The 17,629-nt window shown below is 38.4% G+C and overlaps 2 protein-coding genes across 2 annotated transcripts; both read left to right on the top strand.

The window, feature by feature from the left end:
- Positions 1–3: 3 nt before the first annotated feature.
- Positions 4–1,719, top strand: LOC147237362 (CD109 antigen-like). Its single transcript, XM_086169009.1, has 4 exons — positions 4–337; positions 467–618; positions 1,096–1,124; positions 1,447–1,719. Exons 1-4 carry the CDS (start codon positions 258–260, stop codon positions 1,717–1,719), a joined length of 534 nt encoding a protein of 177 aa, XP_086025135.1. The 5' UTR covers positions 4–257.
- Positions 1,720–1,723: 4 nt separating this feature from the next.
- On the top strand, positions 1,724–15,340 carry LOC147237361 (CD109 antigen-like). Its single transcript, XM_086147912.1, has 28 exons — positions 1,724–1,879; positions 2,072–2,111; positions 2,693–2,774; positions 2,857–2,944; positions 3,061–3,184; positions 3,270–3,379; positions 3,644–3,835; positions 4,236–4,334; positions 4,437–4,499; positions 4,900–5,070; positions 5,160–5,312; positions 6,567–6,636; positions 6,779–6,863; positions 7,008–7,125; positions 7,842–7,955; positions 8,072–8,290; positions 8,563–8,704; positions 9,516–9,692; positions 9,855–9,927; positions 10,045–10,276; positions 10,392–10,563; positions 11,164–11,354; positions 11,548–11,703; positions 11,788–11,853; positions 12,582–12,721; positions 12,840–12,996; positions 13,206–13,308; positions 13,666–15,340. The coding sequence occupies exons 1-28, from the start codon at positions 1,808–1,810 to the stop codon at positions 13,860–13,862; spliced, it is 3,606 nt and encodes a 1,201-aa protein (XP_086004038.1). The 5' UTR covers positions 1,724–1,807; the 3' UTR covers positions 13,863–15,340.
- Positions 15,341–17,629: the final 2,289 nt, after the last annotated feature.

The following is a 17,629-nucleotide window of genomic DNA, read 5'->3' as shown; positions in this document are numbered from 1 at the left end:
TCTCTCTGGGTAAAGGTGCTTGTGTGTGGGAAAACCCCCACACCTTCTACCTGCACATTGTCTTGCAATGAATATGAGACATGGTAATATGTGTATCGTATGTATGGCTGTGCGTGTGTAATAGCATGTGAATTTTACCCCGGGGTGTTGATGCCCTAGCAAGAGGTGGAGTTTTATCTCCTGCTTGTTTCAGAACAGTTTGGAGTCTCAGCTTATGCAGAATTGTATCGATATGTGGCATCACCTGTTATAGAAGCATGGACAGAATCTGGATCTTCATAGCATGTTTGGGAGTAATATGTTCTGCAGTTCCCAGTTTAGCTCAAGATTCAGCTGAGTAAGTGAAAATTACATTTCTTCCAGATTTTGTCACTGCTTAGACACCTAATCACACAATTGACAGTTCAGTTTAATAATTTTATGTTACTCACATTTAATAACAGCCCACTCTTCTGTTCTCGACCAGGACATTATTTGTTCTTACAGGTCCAGAGGTATTGCATGCTGGGACCCCCACTCTGCTTGCTCTCACTGTTTTTTCTGACTTCCCTGGGAAGGTGATAGCTGAAGCTGCCCATGATGATACCAAAGTCACCCTTGAAGAGGACTTCCAGGGAGGTGATGTCAAGCATATGCTTACTATTATAAAACATGAATTTGGGAAAGGTAAACAATAGCCGAGAAGAAATTAAGACTTCTAACATTTTATCTCCAAAGATTCTGATGGTGTTACATCAAATGTCCTAGTCAGTTATTTCCACCTTTATGCAGTAATCGTAGCTACAGACCCGTAGCTAACATTGGCTCTGCAGGAACTCGTTTATAAAAACTTTAAGCCAAATTTTAAATCGAACTGGACTATGTTGTTAACCGGACAATTCCCTTCACTTATCTTTATGTTGTGATTGTTTTCTACAAATTGGAATTAGAAACTGATTGTGGCATCATTTTTCAGCATCAGTATCAGAATCAGGCAAACTTAATTTGTCCCTGAGGAGAAATTAGAAAAATAAAGGCCTAATATGTATTTGAATAGGTGAACCTTGCAAATATCTATAAACTTCGAAGACTAAAATGTCATTTCTGCTTTTCTAGGTGTGACCAGAATCATCACACTTCCTCCTGTGAGTATGCTTTTTCTCTTCTTTTCACACAAACAAAATCAATAACAGAGCTTCGCAATGGCGTCCCAGTCATAAATTGATGGCTCGTCCTGTTGTAGATTGGAACTGCAAACTATTCTGATATTCAACTAATCAGTCGGTCGTTTTGAATTCCCACCACGTAAAAGCCTATATTGTGTTTAACTTACCTTTGTATGAGAGTCATTTGAAAATAAATCATCTTATTTTCACAATCCTGATAAAGGACTAATTATTTAATGGATAAGTGTTACATAAACTTTTTGTTTACGCTGACTGATGCTCCCTATCATCTTTCCAACAGCTTCAGACACCTGCCTCCGTAAATAAGAGCAGCCTCTTAAATTTGACAGTGAAGGGCTACAGGGGGGAAAGTCAGATTTTCTCCGACACCGCCAACCTCAGTCTCAGCTCCAGAAACGTCTCCAGCCTCATCCAGATCGACAGATTGCGCTTCCATCCAGGGGACATTGTCAGAGTCAGAGCGGTGGCGGTCCAGTTGGATAATCACCCCTACAAAGGCAGAGTGGATATCTCAATAAGGGTAGGCCCTTGTGTCCTGCGTGAAAAGCACTGATGAGCAATGTGTTTTAATACTTTTTTTTTCTGAACAGGATCCGGAAGGGAACCTTATTGAAAGGTGGGAGTCAGCAGGGAATCTTGGGATGGTGTCGCAGGAATTCACTTTATCCTGGGCCCCTCTGTTTGGACTGTGGGAAATCACGGTCAAAATGAATGTATGTTAAAGTGCTCTCTCTCTCTCTCTCTCTCTCTCTCTCTCTCTCTCTCTCTCTCTCTCTCTCTCTCTCTCTCTCTCTCTCTCTCTCTCTCTCTCTCTATATATATATATATATATGCATTTTCTATGTAAGAAAACACAATTTGAATAAATACATTTTTGATTTTTGCTATGTCCCTCTTCACAACAGGGTGCCACTGATGTGAAAACCTTCATTGTGGAAAATTACGGTATAAGTTCTTTCTGCCTATTGAATTTAAATGAGGAAAAAATTAAATAAACAAGGGCTTCAACTCAATTTTACATTGATAAAGATGTGTTTAATAGTTTAATTGCAAAACCCATATTCCCAATATTCCTATATTCATAAATGTTTAGTTTTACAGTACATTAAAATAACAGATGTCTAAATTCCCACACAATAGAAGAGTGAGCAATGAGTAAAAGCAAAAGATATTTCCACGAAGCCTGAATTCATCAGTGGGAGAGAGAACTCTACCCACAATCCAGACTTGTTCTTGATGAAACGTGAACATAATTCTATAATAGTTTTTATTCTTTCAGAAAACTGGAATCTGTCCTTAAAAGAGAAAAAAGAAAAATTTTAGGTTACTCCAAACCTAATCCAATCTTCAATTCTGAATACACCTTTGCACCAAAGTAGGACTGTGGGTTATTTCCACTTATAACTGTTAATGGATTTTCACACTGGCAATATTTTCCTCATTATAGAGAAAAACAGCTATCGAGAAGAAATGAAGCTGTTATGTCATTACTACCCGTCCTGCCTCTTTTCTATCTAATGTTGCAGAGCCCCTTCTCTTTGAAGTGCTGGTGAATATGCCCTTGCAAGTCCAAGACGGAGAAGACATCTCAGGATCAGTGAGGGCCATGTATGTTCATTGATCTGATTAAAGTCTATTATCACAATTGAACAGATTACACATTGAGCATTGCTATTGGTGTTTATTCTAGCTACCCCAGTGGACAACCTGTACAGGGAACACTTGCTGTCTCAATGCATCTGCCCTCAGCCAGGGATATATCAACACAATCCAAAAAGGTGTTTTGATTTTTTTTAGAACTCTTACATAGAACGTAAGTGCGATAAAGACAGGGAGACAGTGTGCGTGGACTTGAATGATTCTTTGGTTCCCATTGTTTTGTTTGTTTATGTAGATTTATGGGTCTGCACAGTTTTTATTCCCCAAAGCTCATCTTGGAACTCTACAAACATCTTCAGGATTGGATGATGAAGATACTGTTGTGACTGTTAATGCATGTGTTACTGACAGTTCAACAGGTAATATAATTTTGGATTGTTTTTTTATGTCTCTTGTCATTTGCAACCTCAAACTATTTTGCCGTATTATCTTTTATCGTCTCAGGATTTGAATCCTGCAGAGCAACTGAAGTTCACATATTTCAAGGTGCATTCGGTCTTAAATTCTATGATTATCCATCTTCACTGAAGCCATCGCTACACTTCTTTACAAAAGTGAGATATACACACACACCCACATCTATCTATCTATCTATCTATCTATCTATCTATCTATCTATCTATCTATCTATCTATCTATCTATCTATCTATCTATCTATCTATCTATCTATCTATCTATCTATCTATCTATCTATCTATCTATCTATCTATCTATTGGAACTGGAAAGTCAAATAATTTTTATTCTTTTTATTATTTTTGTAATTACCATTTCCCATAAGCTAAGGGAAAACCTCCCTTGCCTGCTTGCATTCCACAGCTTGGGATTTCTCGACATGACAGAGAGCTACTGACCTCGGATGATATGTCTGCCCCAGTTGTGGTCAAAATCACCCAGGATGCAGGCACCATTGATGTGACACCTACAACTCTGACATTTCGTGTCCCCGAGGATGGGAACCTCCAGATTGATTTTAAATTACATGATCAAGTCGAGGTGCTTTATATCAAAGTGAGTTATTTCTTTTTTGGGGGGTAGCTGTTGCTCAATTGGTAGAGTGGCCGTCCATCCAATCAAAATGTTGGTGGTTCATTTCCTGGCTTGCATGTCTAAGTATCCTTGGGCAAGACACCATATTTGCTCCTGATAGTGTATGGGTGATTGCTATCAAGTTTGAAGCACTTTGAAACGACAAGGTGTGAAGTGCTCTACAAGTTTAGCACATTTACAATACTTGGAATGTTGATGAGCAGTAGTTCTGGCACAGTAAGATAATACATTACCACAATGTTACTGCAACACATAAAGAAAACAATATTTAAATTTAGTAGCAAAATGTAAAATGTTTTAGTTCCTGGAGTATGTAACTATTTCACACCAACGTTTTTTTTTTTTTTGTGTTTAAATTCAGGCCAGATTCAAATCCACTGAGGAGATGCTGACGGTTTACACCAACCACTCCTCTCCTACCAACTCATATATTCAGATTTACCCTGTCGTCTCTGGCCAAGTAACAGCAATCCTTTTTTTTTGCATTTCACCATTTGTATTTTAAAGTAATGATGGTAAGTTTATACTGAACTTCCCAAATGTGTAATATTTTTTCTTGCAGATTGGTTCACCCCTTCGAATCAGTGTTGAAGACACATTTCAGCTGACAGAGCTCCACTTTGTGGTACATTTCACTGAAACTTGAGAGGGATTAAATTTATGTTGTTTTTTAATCACAATGCTAAAGGGATGTAGTTGGAAAGAGCTATACGAATAATATTTATCTAGATTTAAAACTTTATTTAAGAATTTAGGCGGTTGAAAATACATGATAATTAAACAGTAACAGATATAAAACCCTTAAAACTAACCTAAAACAGTTTGGAGACAAATGTGCTTAATATCCACAGGATCCTCACCTTCATAAAGAGGAGGGAATCTCTTTATGATTGTGTTGCATTGAAAACTTTTTTTCTTTTTCCAATTTTAATATATTTTCTTAGTTGATTTCAATAATTCAAAATGTTATCTTGTTTTTACACATTTTCGTTTTACTGCTTGTTTCTCCCTTCTCGTGTTTTTAGGTGATCTCCAGAGGTCAAGTTGTGAATGCCGGGACAACCAATACTTCTTCCTTTTCTTTGCTACCAACATTGTCCTGGTCCCCAGAGTCCTGTGTCACTGTCTACTGTTTTCTCCCTGACAAGGAGTTGGTGACTGACACAGCATGCATACCCATCAACCATTTTAGTCATGTAATGTCCTTTCATTGCTCTTGATAAATGTCATTTCAATAGCCACATGGAGAATGTGCCTGTGACATCCTATGTATTTCTTTTCCCAGGTATCTCTGAACTGGAACAGTAAAAATAGTCAGCCAGACAAGCAGGTATCGCTCACCGTATCTGTTCCTGAACCCAAGTCCCTGGTAGAAATCATGGTGGTTGGCATACGTGACGATGTTCCAAAAGCCGCTCTGGATTTAAAATTTCGACAGGTACGATATTATTTTACATGTGCCAAAACACATGAAAATTAGAACCTAGGCCTTCAAGTATTCAAAAACAGGTATAAACAAACTTTGAGAAATTGAAGTTTCTATCTGAGGACAGGGGCCTAAATATAACCTCTGTAACTGAAACTTCTGTGAACCTCATTCAAAAAGGTGAATGATCATTAACTATTTAGATGCTGTCATTTCTTATTTGTCCATCATGTGGTTAAACAAAGTGCCAGGCCTCCACTTCTTAATCCATTGTAAAATCATGCTGTTCCCAGGCAAGAGACTGCATGACTGTGCAGACTAAAACCGCTAAACCAGTTGGTCGAGATGTAATGGATCTCTCTCTTTTGTCCAAGCATGACTTCATTGGCTGTAAGAGCCGGTAACTCTAGCATGCTTGGTGCAGTGGTTATGCAGGACCTGACGCTTACTGAGGGAGGATGCACGAAGCAGGAAACAAAGCTGGGCTGAAGGTGGTTGTGCTAGGATGACCTTTCTCTTATTTCCAAATGACAGGAGACCTGCATTGTATCTGATAGAATTACGATTTAAAAATTGAGACCTTCCCACGTGTCTTTAGAGATGTTTCACATCTTACATAATTTGCCAGCATCTGACCTACCTTTCTTCATGATCATGAGCCTCAGGCTCATGCCAGCCCCCCTTTGTAATTACAGGACGTATTAATACATAAGATAAGATAAGATAAGATAAGATAAGATAAGATAAGATAAGATAAGATAAGATAAGATAAGATAAGATTAACTTAATACTGTCACAGCAGCATAACAGCGCATCAATAACTAGGAAAATAAATATAAATAGAGACAATTGGAGATAGCAAAAGATATCCATAAATAGGTAGACAGCAGAGAAAATAACAACATCAAGTACCAGTATAAGAATGGACAACGGATTGGGGAAAAAGAGAACAAAAAACAGCAAGGATGAAAATATAGACAACCAAAATGACAACAACAAGGATAGGAATATAAACAGTGACAATAGCAATGACAAAAATAAGCAGGATGCGAATAGGCTGAGACCAACAAGGATAATAATAGTCAATGGAGTTCGGGCATGACGTGTGAATGGGTGAGGTGGTAGTGAGGTTGTGGTAGCACAGATGCACCTCCAGCTGGTCAGAGTTGTGCGATGACTGTCGTTATCCAGCAGTCTGGACATCTACATTGTTCCGTCATGTTTTTTTTTCTACCACTACTATTACTATCTGCTTTCACTTCACAGGAATGTAATTTTTGGATGATTACCAACACCAGACCGTACAAAGAAAATCAGCTCGATCAATTTGGGCCTGGTATGATGTTTGTGAATCAGTTACTGTATGAAAACCATGTTGTACTTGATTCCAAGTATTACAATGATTCCATTGATGTTGCAGTTAATAATCATTGTCACAAGTACACAAATTCCTCTGATATCTTTTCTCAAATTTGTAGAGGAAGTCACCCTGATTGTGGAGAGGCAGTTGAAGCATTGGTTGAGTGGCAGTGAGTCCTTGTTGTGGCTCAGAGCTAATGTGAGGTGGGTGCTGTTCAGTACGTATGCTCAGGAGTCTGGAATATATAATTAGTGATCGCTACTGCCCATTAAATGTTCCTTGTATCAATACAGGATAAAATCTACCACATAAATGGAGTATGTGTTCTTTTTTATCACACCTCTCAGTCATCAAACATGGACAAGTGGAGAGATAAAAGTGCCGGATGGATATGCTGCTCTCGGAGCTATCGCACTGACAATGTCAGACAACCGGGGTTTAGACTTTACCTCTGTGGTGAGACAGGTAACTGAACATCAAGTATGTTTAACGCTATGCCCGTATACTGTTTCATTATATTTTCTTTCAAGTAGCGGATGAGGATGACATTGCAGCTAAAATAGCATGAAACAAATGGGGAATATCTGACATGTTCCTGGTATTTGGGCACTAACATTGCATTATCAGACCTACAAGCATCAAAAACATCTATATTTCATTGTTAACTATCAACTTAAATGGCAAAGATATAAAACAGATCCACAAACATAACCATAGTAGACCTATGAGACTAATCAGTATTATACATTATTTTACATTATAATCCAATCATGTCATCATTTAATCATGTCATCACAAACTGCATAATTATCGTTTATGTTCTCAAATTCTGGGATGCTCTGGGCAAGTAGTATAATTCAGTAATACTGCACCAGGAATACAGGTGTGGTTTTCTCCTCTAGTCAACAATGTACACAAGGCACACAGTAATACTGCACTGATCTTGCGCAGGTAGTATATGCAGGTTATATTTGTATTCTTAACACAGATAATTATTTTCTCACACACTGATTTGAGTGTTCTATACACCCTTCTTAGGTCTCTTGCATTGAATACAATTCATCATCATTGGCTTTCTTGTGTGTATATATATATATGTATATATATATATAGCTGAAAATAGGAAACTGAACTAGATGAAAAAAGCTGCTCTGATGTTTTTTTCATTTCCTCTCTCACAGATTCCTGAATCCAAAGATTTCTCTTTGTCTCTTAATGTGCCTTCATACCTCATCAGAGGAGAGGAACTTGTGCTAGAGATTAACATCATCAACCATTTAGAGCATGAAATAGAGGTATGGAGTGAAATGTTTGAGAGATATTCTGCTGAAAATTAATGCAATATGGGATTTTTCTGTAATTACCTCTTTGATTCTTAGTTTAAACAGATCCTGCTTTTTTTCTTTCTCAGGTGATCCTGCTTTTATCACAAAGTGAAGCCTTTGAGTTTGTTTTGGCCGACAAAGGTGATGTCTCTGTTGTGAATGCACAAAAATTCACCCTGGGCAGTCACATGTCTGCATCAGCCCTGTTTCCCATAAGGCCCGTGTCTTTGGGCGAAATGGAAATATCCGTAAATGCCATATCTGCAGAGGACTCAGAAAGTCTTGTTCAGAGAATTCTTGTGAAGGTATGGTGTGATGAATATGGGTAAGAAGAGTGGAACTGACAGAGCGTCTTGGGCTAAATTTTTATAGATTAGATTAGATTTGATCAGAACTTGCTTTGAGTAAATCACAGCATTAATTGATGAATTGTTGGATCAGTAATTACACCAGCGCAGTAAGGATTATATTACTGTACTAAGGATATATTAAGACCCAAGAATGCAGTATAATACACAATGTGCTACATTTTAGACTTAAGTCCATGATAACCATGAATTACCTCCATGTTCCTAAGCCTGAGGGAGTTGAACAGTCCTTCTCAGAGACTCTCTTCCTGGAGCTGGCACCAATGAAGCGCAACAATTCCAAGTCCATCTCCTTTTCCTTTCCACCAGATGTAGTACCCAGCAGCCAGAGAGCTCACTTGGCATTGGTTGGTATGTCCACCGTTTGTCCTCTCAGTTTTGCCAGAGTACATATACAGTATTCTTTGTCAGTTAACTGATATATACAAGAGCTTAGGCTTATGGTATTCTGAATTTTGGAAGCTGCAAGATCAGAAACCAGAAAGGAGCGTGGATAGATTCTGAACAGCTGTCGCGCAGTTTGGCTCGCCACCCTCTGTAGAGGGGCAAGTCTAAGAATTTTCCTCATTTAGAGCCAAATAGCTGGTTCATGTTCATGTTGCGATAGTCGGCCTTCTTAAATATCAAATAAATTTAAAGACTGAGGTTTTTCCTTCCACTGTACTTTTCTGTGTGCTAAGAACTTGGACGGTTTATTTTCCATTCTTCCATACCGTGCAGCTCTAACCTAAACCACTTGAGTGATAAATCCAAATATATTTGTTAATTTCACAGAAAGGCCAGTGGCTGTCTCGAGTGAACAGCAGATTTCTAAAAGCACTTATTGTGTTGCAAAATAAAACACGTTCAGTTTCACAAGACAAACATCGCACCAGTTCCAGATTATATAATAGTTTTGATTGCACATCGAGAGAACTGGAAAAGCTGCTCATCAGCGGAATCTTGAGTATTGTTGCCAAGGGGTCCAAAGACTATTTTAAGTTGCTTGTTTTAATTACAATCAATTGATCTAATCTTATAGGGTCCCATCTATAATCTGATATATGGAACATAAAATCTCACCAGGTCCAATGCATGGACACTGTTTCACCTGAATTATCCCCTGTCATTTCTGCCTGTAATGTTTCTAATTATTAGTCCCTCCTCTGTTGCTTTTCAAAAGGTGACATCTTGGCCCTGTCCATCAAAAATCTGGATTTGCTGGTTGAGTTGCCTCTTGGATGTGGGGAGCAGAACATGATCCATTTTGCTCCAAGTGTTTATGTCCTCCAGTACCTAGACAGGTCAAACCAGGATAACTCTGAGCTCAGGAGCAGAGCCCTCAGCTACATCGTGAAAGGTAAGTGGTATCAGACATTATTGTGTTGCACAATAATGCTTCAAAATGTAAAACTATCATTTTGTATTATTTAGGTAGATTTATTTTAGATTTCATTGCATTGTATATCTAATTTCGTTGGATGTCCCAGCCAATGTGTTTCACAACTATTTTTACTGTCAGGATACCAGAGACAGCTGTCTTATCAACTAGATGATGGTTCCTTCAGTACTTTTGGTGCAATTGGAAGCACATGGTAGGTTATATCTTAAATGAACTGATGTTGTTCTCAATTCTGGCAACAGAACCGATTCAGGTTCCGTTTTCTGCCCTATCCTTTGCAGCTTCATCTTTACTTGTTTTCCCCTCTCAGGCTTACAGCTTTTGTGCTGAGGTGCTTCCAGCAGGCTCAACCCTACATCCAGATAAACGAAAGCGTCCTGGCCAAAGCCAAGATTTGGCTCTTAGGCCATCAAGGGCCAGAAGGAGATTTCAGTGAAGCAGGGAGATTGATCCACAGTGAGATGCAGGGAGGACTGGACAGCGGTAACGTGGCACTCACAGCTTATGTTCTAATAGCCCTTCTGGAAGACAAAAATAATGCAGTGAGTTTTCCACCAACAATTACCTTAAATGAGACATCCATTGGGAGCGACTAGCCACGGGGCTGTTCCAGTACAACATGAGTTTTTCTGTTTTGTTTTTTTTCTGTGTTCGAAGGCAATGTTTCCTCACAATGTGTCGATGGCCCAGAGGTACCTGGAGAGCAGAGTGTCCAGTGGAGCCATCAGTAATTATAGTCTGTGTCTGGTGGCGTACGCTTTAGCTCTGGCGAACAGTCCCGTGGCTGGCATGGCCCTTGATAAGCTGAATCAGAGAGCCGATTACAGAGGTGAGTTTGTCCAAACTGTTTTGGCTGTTTTTGCCTGACTTTGGTGCTACGAATGATTGCTTGGGATCTCACTGTGCAAGATTGTGTCAAGAAGTGTCATGAAAAAAAAAAAACAACAAACAATAGGATAAAGCAGTCTGCTTTAATGCACCAAAGATTTGGACGCACTTACTCCATGAATTATACAAGAACCAGACAAATTTTTAACTCCCCCCCCCCCCCCCCCCCCTTTTTTTGTTAATACTGTCTATTTATTTATTCTTATCTTATACCCAACTTTTTCTTTTTCTCCCAGCACATTAGTTCAAGTGCATGCATAGAAACTGATAAACCTGTTTTTGGCTATGTTTTCTTTTTTTACTGGAGAAAATGAAAACGTTCCATTCAGGTTGAATCAGGTCATTTAATTATTATTTATATGGCACTGAATTGTTTTTTTTACAAATTATTAGACCACCATATGGCTAATTGTTGGAACTCTTTTTTGCAACAGATTCTGGATAACAGGTGGTGACTTTCTTTGAATTAAGCGCCATAGTAAAGGAAACAATAAGTGGCTGTGCTTGTAATAATGACAATGCAAATCAAATTAATTCTCAGATGGGATCATGATGTGGGGATCCTCCGCCGGCCTGGATTCACATGGCTGGCAGCCCCACTCAGCACAGATCGAAATGATTGCATATATGATGTTGGCACACACTCAGCGTGGAAATTTTGTGGAGGGAATTGCACTCATGAAATGGTTAAGCAAGCAGAGGAACTATCTAGGGGGCTACGGGACTACACAGGTAAACAAAAGGAACTTGTGAGTAAACTACAAATCACACAGCATCAAAGTTACAACATTTTACCAAATTTAATGCGATTTGAGGTTAGTTTTTCTTCCCTTATTTTCAGTTGAAGCATTTGTGCTTAAGTAGTTTGTGACTCAGCCACTCCCATAAAATGCCTGCTTTTAAGAATCTACATTTTCTACTGCAGGACACAATCGTCGCCCTCCAAGCTTTGGCCTACTACGCTGCGTTTAGTGGTGCCAGCGCCATTGACCTCAGGCTCAAAATATCTGATCCTGCATCTTCCTCCACGTCACACTTTCTGATAAACTCTGCTACCTACTTAGATTATCAGTGGCAAGAGGTAACTGATGCAAAACCTACTTTCAGTTTTAGCATTTATATATATCTGTATCTTTTTACTATTCTGGCGTTTCCTTTTTTCTAGATCAATGCAGACAAAGATATACATCTAAATATATACATGGAAGGACGAGGATTTGCCATTTTTCAGGTACAATTCTATATCACATTTGTTTTTCTGTTTTATGTAGCTGTGCATCAAATTGTATTCATCCACCATTAAATTCCAACTTTGTCCACAACTTGGTTGGTTTTAACTCAGATTAAGCTAAACGTCCTGTGCCCAAGGGTAAAAGAAAAAAGCTCTACCACAAAATTCAACCAAGCACTCACCTTGCAGGAATTTTCCATTGCACACCTGATCCAACTGAAAGTATAGTTTAATAATCCGAAAATGGCCCGCGCAAACTGAACACGGCAGTCGTGCATGATAGATTTCCAAGCACAATGTACTATATTGTAAATACTAATGCGAAACAGCTACATGCAAATGTAGCACAAACTCTGAAAATACAGACCGTTGCTTCTTATCCAGTTTTTCTATCGGGCCAGTACAGAAACATAATGTTTATTAATATGTTCTATATAGAAAATTCAGTTTAAAGAAACCTGTTTCTTTAAACCTCTGACCTCTGTTCAACATAAACCTTCGCCTTGTTTTATAATCCATAGTTCTTTCCGTTTAATTCTAGAACAGCAGTCCATTTTTCTCATTGACATCATTGTGTTAGGGTTATAAAACAGATGTGTTTTCATGGTCTTGATCTATCTGCACATTTCACCTAAATGGTCTTGTGAGCCGTTAATGGTCCACAGCTTCTCTTGAATTTTAAGTATTTGCCATAAAGTAACAGCTTACACCCCCATGAATTCTTCCAGATGAATGTCTTTTACAATCTGGAGAGCAAAGCTCTCTCAAAGGGTATCCTGCATGCAGTTGACGAGGATGCTTTCGTAGTAAGTGTGGATGTTCTTGGAATGAGGGATCACGATCACATGATAGTGTCTATCTGCACAAGGCAAGTGCCCTGACGCTACACACAGATTCCACTACTTTTATGTTATTATGTCTTTCCATTGTGTTTTAATACAACTGCAGTTTTGACTGAATTTAGCTTTTCTCTTCTTCATTTCTAGATTAAAGAGTGACCAGATGATATCCCACACAGGCATGGCTATTTTGGATGTGGGCTTGCTTAGTGGTTTTACTCTTGTCTCTGAAGCTCCTGCCAGCAATGATTTTATCAGGAGGCTTGAGATACTGCCTGAGAAAATAACACTGTACCTAGACTCAGTAAGTATCTCTTAGCCACATGTGGGTTCAGGGATGGATTGTCGTTGTTTCTAAATCTTAATTATGGTATTAAGCCTCATGGGGGAAGGAGACAACTATTTCTGTTCAATTTGTTTATCAATAGTATGTTTTATTGGCATGTTTTAAAATCTTCTAATATATGATGTATGGCAGATATGGATACATCTCTATTATTATATCATTTTCAGCTTAACAAATCAGATGTTTGTGTCAGACTCCCAGTCATCAGACTTTACAAAACAGCTCATGTACGGGATGCTGTGGTACAGGTCTATGACTACTATGAGCCCAGTAAGTATACCAAATATTCACACATACTGTAGATGGGGTAATAAATTAGCTATGTAACACATGATATGATATTTACTCAAAGTTAAATGTGGAAATGTGGAATGTCAGACATTTGGATGTAATTTTTCTTTGAAACATAGACATCAACATCTTTCTAAAAATCAAAATAACCACCTGGGTGCTAAGCAGTCTCATGTACTAAATCAGACTGTAATGATAGCTAAATACCACTCAGATATTATTGAGGTACCCAATTTTGCCTCTTGAGTACTTATACTCCTGCACTGAAGTTTAGGCACTGTGTTTTGTTTGAAGAGTTTAACCTACAAATAGGAATATCTCTGTCATGTCTGACAGTGAGAAGAACAACGACAGTATACAACTCAGACATGTTGCGGAAGGTGGACTCTTGTTCCTTCTGTGGCGAGAACTGCAATCGCTGTAGGCCAGGAATCACCATCACAGTGTCCTCACTCCTATCTCACTCGAAAAAAAACACCGCCCTCTGCTTAAGTTGCCTCCTGCTTGCAATGACTGTTTTATTTGCAGTTTAATTACCCAAACAAAGGACGCACTGAGAGTCATAGGGTTTGATCGGTGTTTAAATGAATAAATGTGTGCTGGATGCAATAAAAGTGCTATATCATGCATGCAAACCCTGTGCTGGTCTTAGTACTGGTTAATCTTTTTGAGATAAATGGGATTAAGGCATTTTAATCAAATATATTTTCTTTACATAATAAGGTCAAGTGGCTTGAATACAACTTCATATGTCAAGAGAGAATGCTCCTACACATGCTTAATGACAATTGCTAGATAATATATTTACTAATTAAGCTTCCCCCACCCTTGTCCCCATGTTTACTTTAACACTAAGATGTCTGAAGCAGTAAAAGACTAAACCAAGTTTATATCCTCCAGCTCTAACTGTGATTCCTGGGAAACAAAATTGCAAACCTGTTTTATTTTCAATGTTTATTCTCCCTTTGATATGTGAAATTGGCACCAAACAGGTGAGATTCAGAGACCAGGCTGACCTGTAACAGTATCTAGAGTTAGGAACACACACAGAAGGCACTGCGGTGGATTTAGCTGATATACTGTTTGATATTGATATTGATCCCACTCTGCTCAATCCATGGCATATTGTTTTATATCAACATTTACCAAAAACATCTCCCTATAGTCACCTTTTAGTGTGAAATTAGTAAAGATGAGTACACCGCAGAAAGTCCTACAAATGGTAGTTTTGAGACAAATAGCATATGAGAATATGTTTGATGACAGTGTAAACTGATGTCAATTAAATTTTAAGTTTTCTGTTAAAAATCCATTTCTGCTTCATTAGCTTAATGTTTCAAAAGCCCACAAGGCCCTCCTCGCAAACAATAAAGATGATTTTTTTTTTGTTTTTTTATGTTTTTATAATTTCTCAAATGTAGTCAGTGATGAATTGCATTTAATTACTTGTTATTTGCATTATACAATCAAGCAGAAAAGATTTACTGTGAAAAGTGGCCTCTGAAATTATAGTCATGACAGACATAGTGATTAAAAAAAAAAAACATATGCCTAGGTGTTTCTCCTATTGCAGTGCAGATAAGATCTTATTGCAGTGTCTTCCAATATGCTTTGCAATTTAGGTTTTGCATGTATCCATATTTAAAAAGGAACATATCGAAAGTCGAATACATTATTAGTCTCAACAACTTTATTTCTAAGTGAAATTTCTGATGCATTTATTTGCCTGATTTCTCTATAAAGATATTGGACCTTCACAGAATTGAAGTGTTCCTTTAATTTCCATTCTTTGAATGAAGCCAATCCCTTGACTTTGCTAATTATGACTTCTCAAAAACGAAAGAAACCTTCAAATTATTTTACTGAGAGAATTAAATATTTAACTTTAATTTTATTCTGTGTTGCATACAACTGAGTGGAAAAGCTGCAGTACAGGTTGGAAGCACTAGATGGGAGGCTAATCATGTAAACAGTGCCGCCTCGGCGCCCGGCTCCATCAGACCACATTACATTTTGGATCTAAATAGAAAAAATGCATATCATCAAGTGATTCTTGTTTTAAGGTTTGAGAATGTGACATCATCTTTATCCAAAAAGAACACATAAAAGTTTTAAACATTTACGGAATGTGTCCCCTCACTGATATACAAATTGAAAGGTTGTATTGATGGTCAATTGATATAAATCATTTTAAATGTTGTTTTCTATGACTTCCAGTATGTATACAAGTGGTGTGAGCAATACCTAAGGATCGTGACAAATGACTGTGACTTACCTCAGCTTTGCTGCAGGTCACACTACAAAAGCAGACAATCTATCAGGGCTATAGATTAGGCATGATGTTATGCATTTCCTTTGTCAAGAGCTCTCAAGGACATTTTATGTGGTGTCAGCTGATGGAAACCTTAGTTTAAGTGCAGTGAGTTTATTAAGACTCAAATGCGGCTTGATAGAGTGCAGGAAAGTGTCAGAAGAGATTCATGATCTTACACAACATCTTTCAGAATTTTGTTTAGTCAGATGAGAAGAACATTACATTAAAGAGACTCAACTTTGAAGAGGAGGAAACCTTGCTGTTCTTCTTTATTTTTGAAGATGTTTCTTGAGCTTGTCATTGCTAAAATGACCCATTAAGCCAGCCATAAACTACCGCTTATCCTGCACTCAGTGTTGCAGGGCATGCTGGAACCTATCCCACTGTCATTGGGCGAGAGGCAGGATACACCCTGGACTGGTTGGCAGTCAATTGCAGAGCCGCATAAACAGACAAGTTATCATTCACTCATTCACGGCAATTTCTACCAATGAACCTGCTGCATGTTTTTGGTGGTCTTGGGAAGAAACTGGAGGAAACGTACACAGACATTGGGAGAACATGCAAACTCCACACAGAAAGGTCTCCCAGAAGTGCTAACCACTGTGCGACCATGTTGCCTTCCTAGAATAATGCCCAAACAAAATAGACAATGTGAAATATAGCTTTCATCAATGTGGCTGTGACATTAGTTGCTTAACTGCGTAAAGTAAAGACAATGATAAATATTTCAAAGGAGATTTATGTATTCAGAAATTACACTATATATCATGAATTTTATTGAGGACTATTAACAAAAATATGAAGATGCACGGATGTCAATGTGCTTCATACCAGACTTTTGAATGGAATTATGCCATCATAAATTGCACATAAACACTTATTCTACTCGACTTTTTCAACAACAACCGTTTAGTACTTTGGCAAGTCCCATGCTGGGCTTCAGTGAAATATTGAATCTCCAGATGACAACAGGAGGAAAGAATTATTGTCACAATCCTGACAGAAATGGGGGGTGACAGCAGCAAAAAAGATAAATGGAAGGGAAAACCAAGCCCCGGCTCAGGCTACCTAAACAACTGCCTTTTCCTGCCAATGGGAGGGGGATGCGAGTCATGGAAAATGCTTCTGAGCTAGCATCCCACCCAGAGTAAGTGTGTCAACCCCCAGATGACCCATGCAGGCTTGCGCAGAGTCGTCCTGCTACAAACGGGAAATGAGTCTGTTCCCAAATGAGGGCACTCCCGGGGTACTAAAAGGACAGATGATCTTGAGGGAAACAGCCTCTGATCTGACTTCTGTTTTCGGTGACTATGATGTCTAGTCTAACTTGTCCATACCATAGACCCTAGCACAAAAAAAAAAAAGATTTTGTTAGTTCAAACACATTTATGTTTGTATTGGCAGACTGGTTTTGATCTTGTTTCCTCTACAAACAGTAGATCATTCAAGAGTCTTTGGTCAGTAATATCCAAACATTCTGATGCAAACGTCTATTAGGCAAGTTTATTTTTGGTTTCAGAAATAACAGTAAATGGATAAAAACAGAAGTGATGAAAACACATCTGAAACGAAAAGTAGAGTAGCACATCTAGAAAGCAATTTTATGAATTCCTATCCTGCAGTGCAAAGAGAGCAAAACAGTGGTGTTTTGATGACAGAGATGTATAATTTCTTTATCTCAATGTTGCTTTGTATTTTTTAGCACAACACAACTGTTATTTATCATTCAGGTTTTCAAAGGGGTATGTGAAAAAACAATGAACATGAAAGTGATGTAAGTGGTGCAGTCGTTAGCGCTTTCTATGTGGAGTTTGTATGTTCTCCCTGTGTCAGGGTGTATTTTCTTTGGGTTCTCTGGTTTCCACCCAGTCTAAACAAAGGGAGACCCTAAATTACCCAGATGTGTGAATGAGTGTGACAGGATGTTTGTCTATATAAGTTTCCCTTTGATCAACTAGCTACCAGTCCAGGGTACAATCCAGG

The sequence above is a fragment of the Fistularia commersonii genome, chromosome 1 (genome assembly GCF_037954325.1).
Source record: "Fistularia commersonii isolate RoL2024-O1a breed Wild chromosome 1, RoL_Fcom_v1.0, whole genome shotgun sequence".
In the NCBI taxonomy this organism is placed as follows: Eukaryota; Metazoa; Chordata; class Actinopteri; order Syngnathiformes; family Fistulariidae; genus Fistularia; species Fistularia commersonii.
Note: the sequence above shows the minus strand (reverse complement) of the source record. Positions and strands in the feature narration are given on the sequence as shown.

What these genes read in the sequence shown, in the direction of transcription:
- LOC147237362 (XM_086169009.1), top strand. Translation starts at nt 258, where the DNA reads ATGGACAGAATCTGGATCTTCATAGCATGTTTGGGAGTAATATGTTCT. An exon ending in TGAAGAGGACTTCCAGGGAG is followed by an intron (nt 619 to 1,095) that starts GTGATGTCAAGC and finishes CTGCTTTTCTAG; the next exon opens with GTGTGACCAGAATCATCACA. An exon ending in GAATCATCACACTTCCTCCT is followed by an intron (nt 1,125 to 1,446) that starts GTGAGTATGCTT and finishes TCTTTCCAACAG; the next exon opens with CTTCAGACACCTGCCTCCGT.
- LOC147237361 (XM_086147912.1), top strand. Translation starts at nt 1,808, where the DNA reads ATGGTGTCGCAGGAATTCACTTTATCCTGGGCCCCTCTGTTTGGACTG. An exon ending in CTTCATTGTGGAAAATTACG is followed by an intron (nt 2,112 to 2,692) that starts GTATAAGTTCTT and finishes CTAATGTTGCAG; the next exon opens with AGCCCCTTCTCTTTGAAGTG. An exon ending in CCATCAACCATTTTAGTCAT is followed by an intron (nt 5,071 to 5,159) that starts GTAATGTCCTTT and finishes TTCTTTTCCCAG; the next exon opens with GTATCTCTGAACTGGAACAG.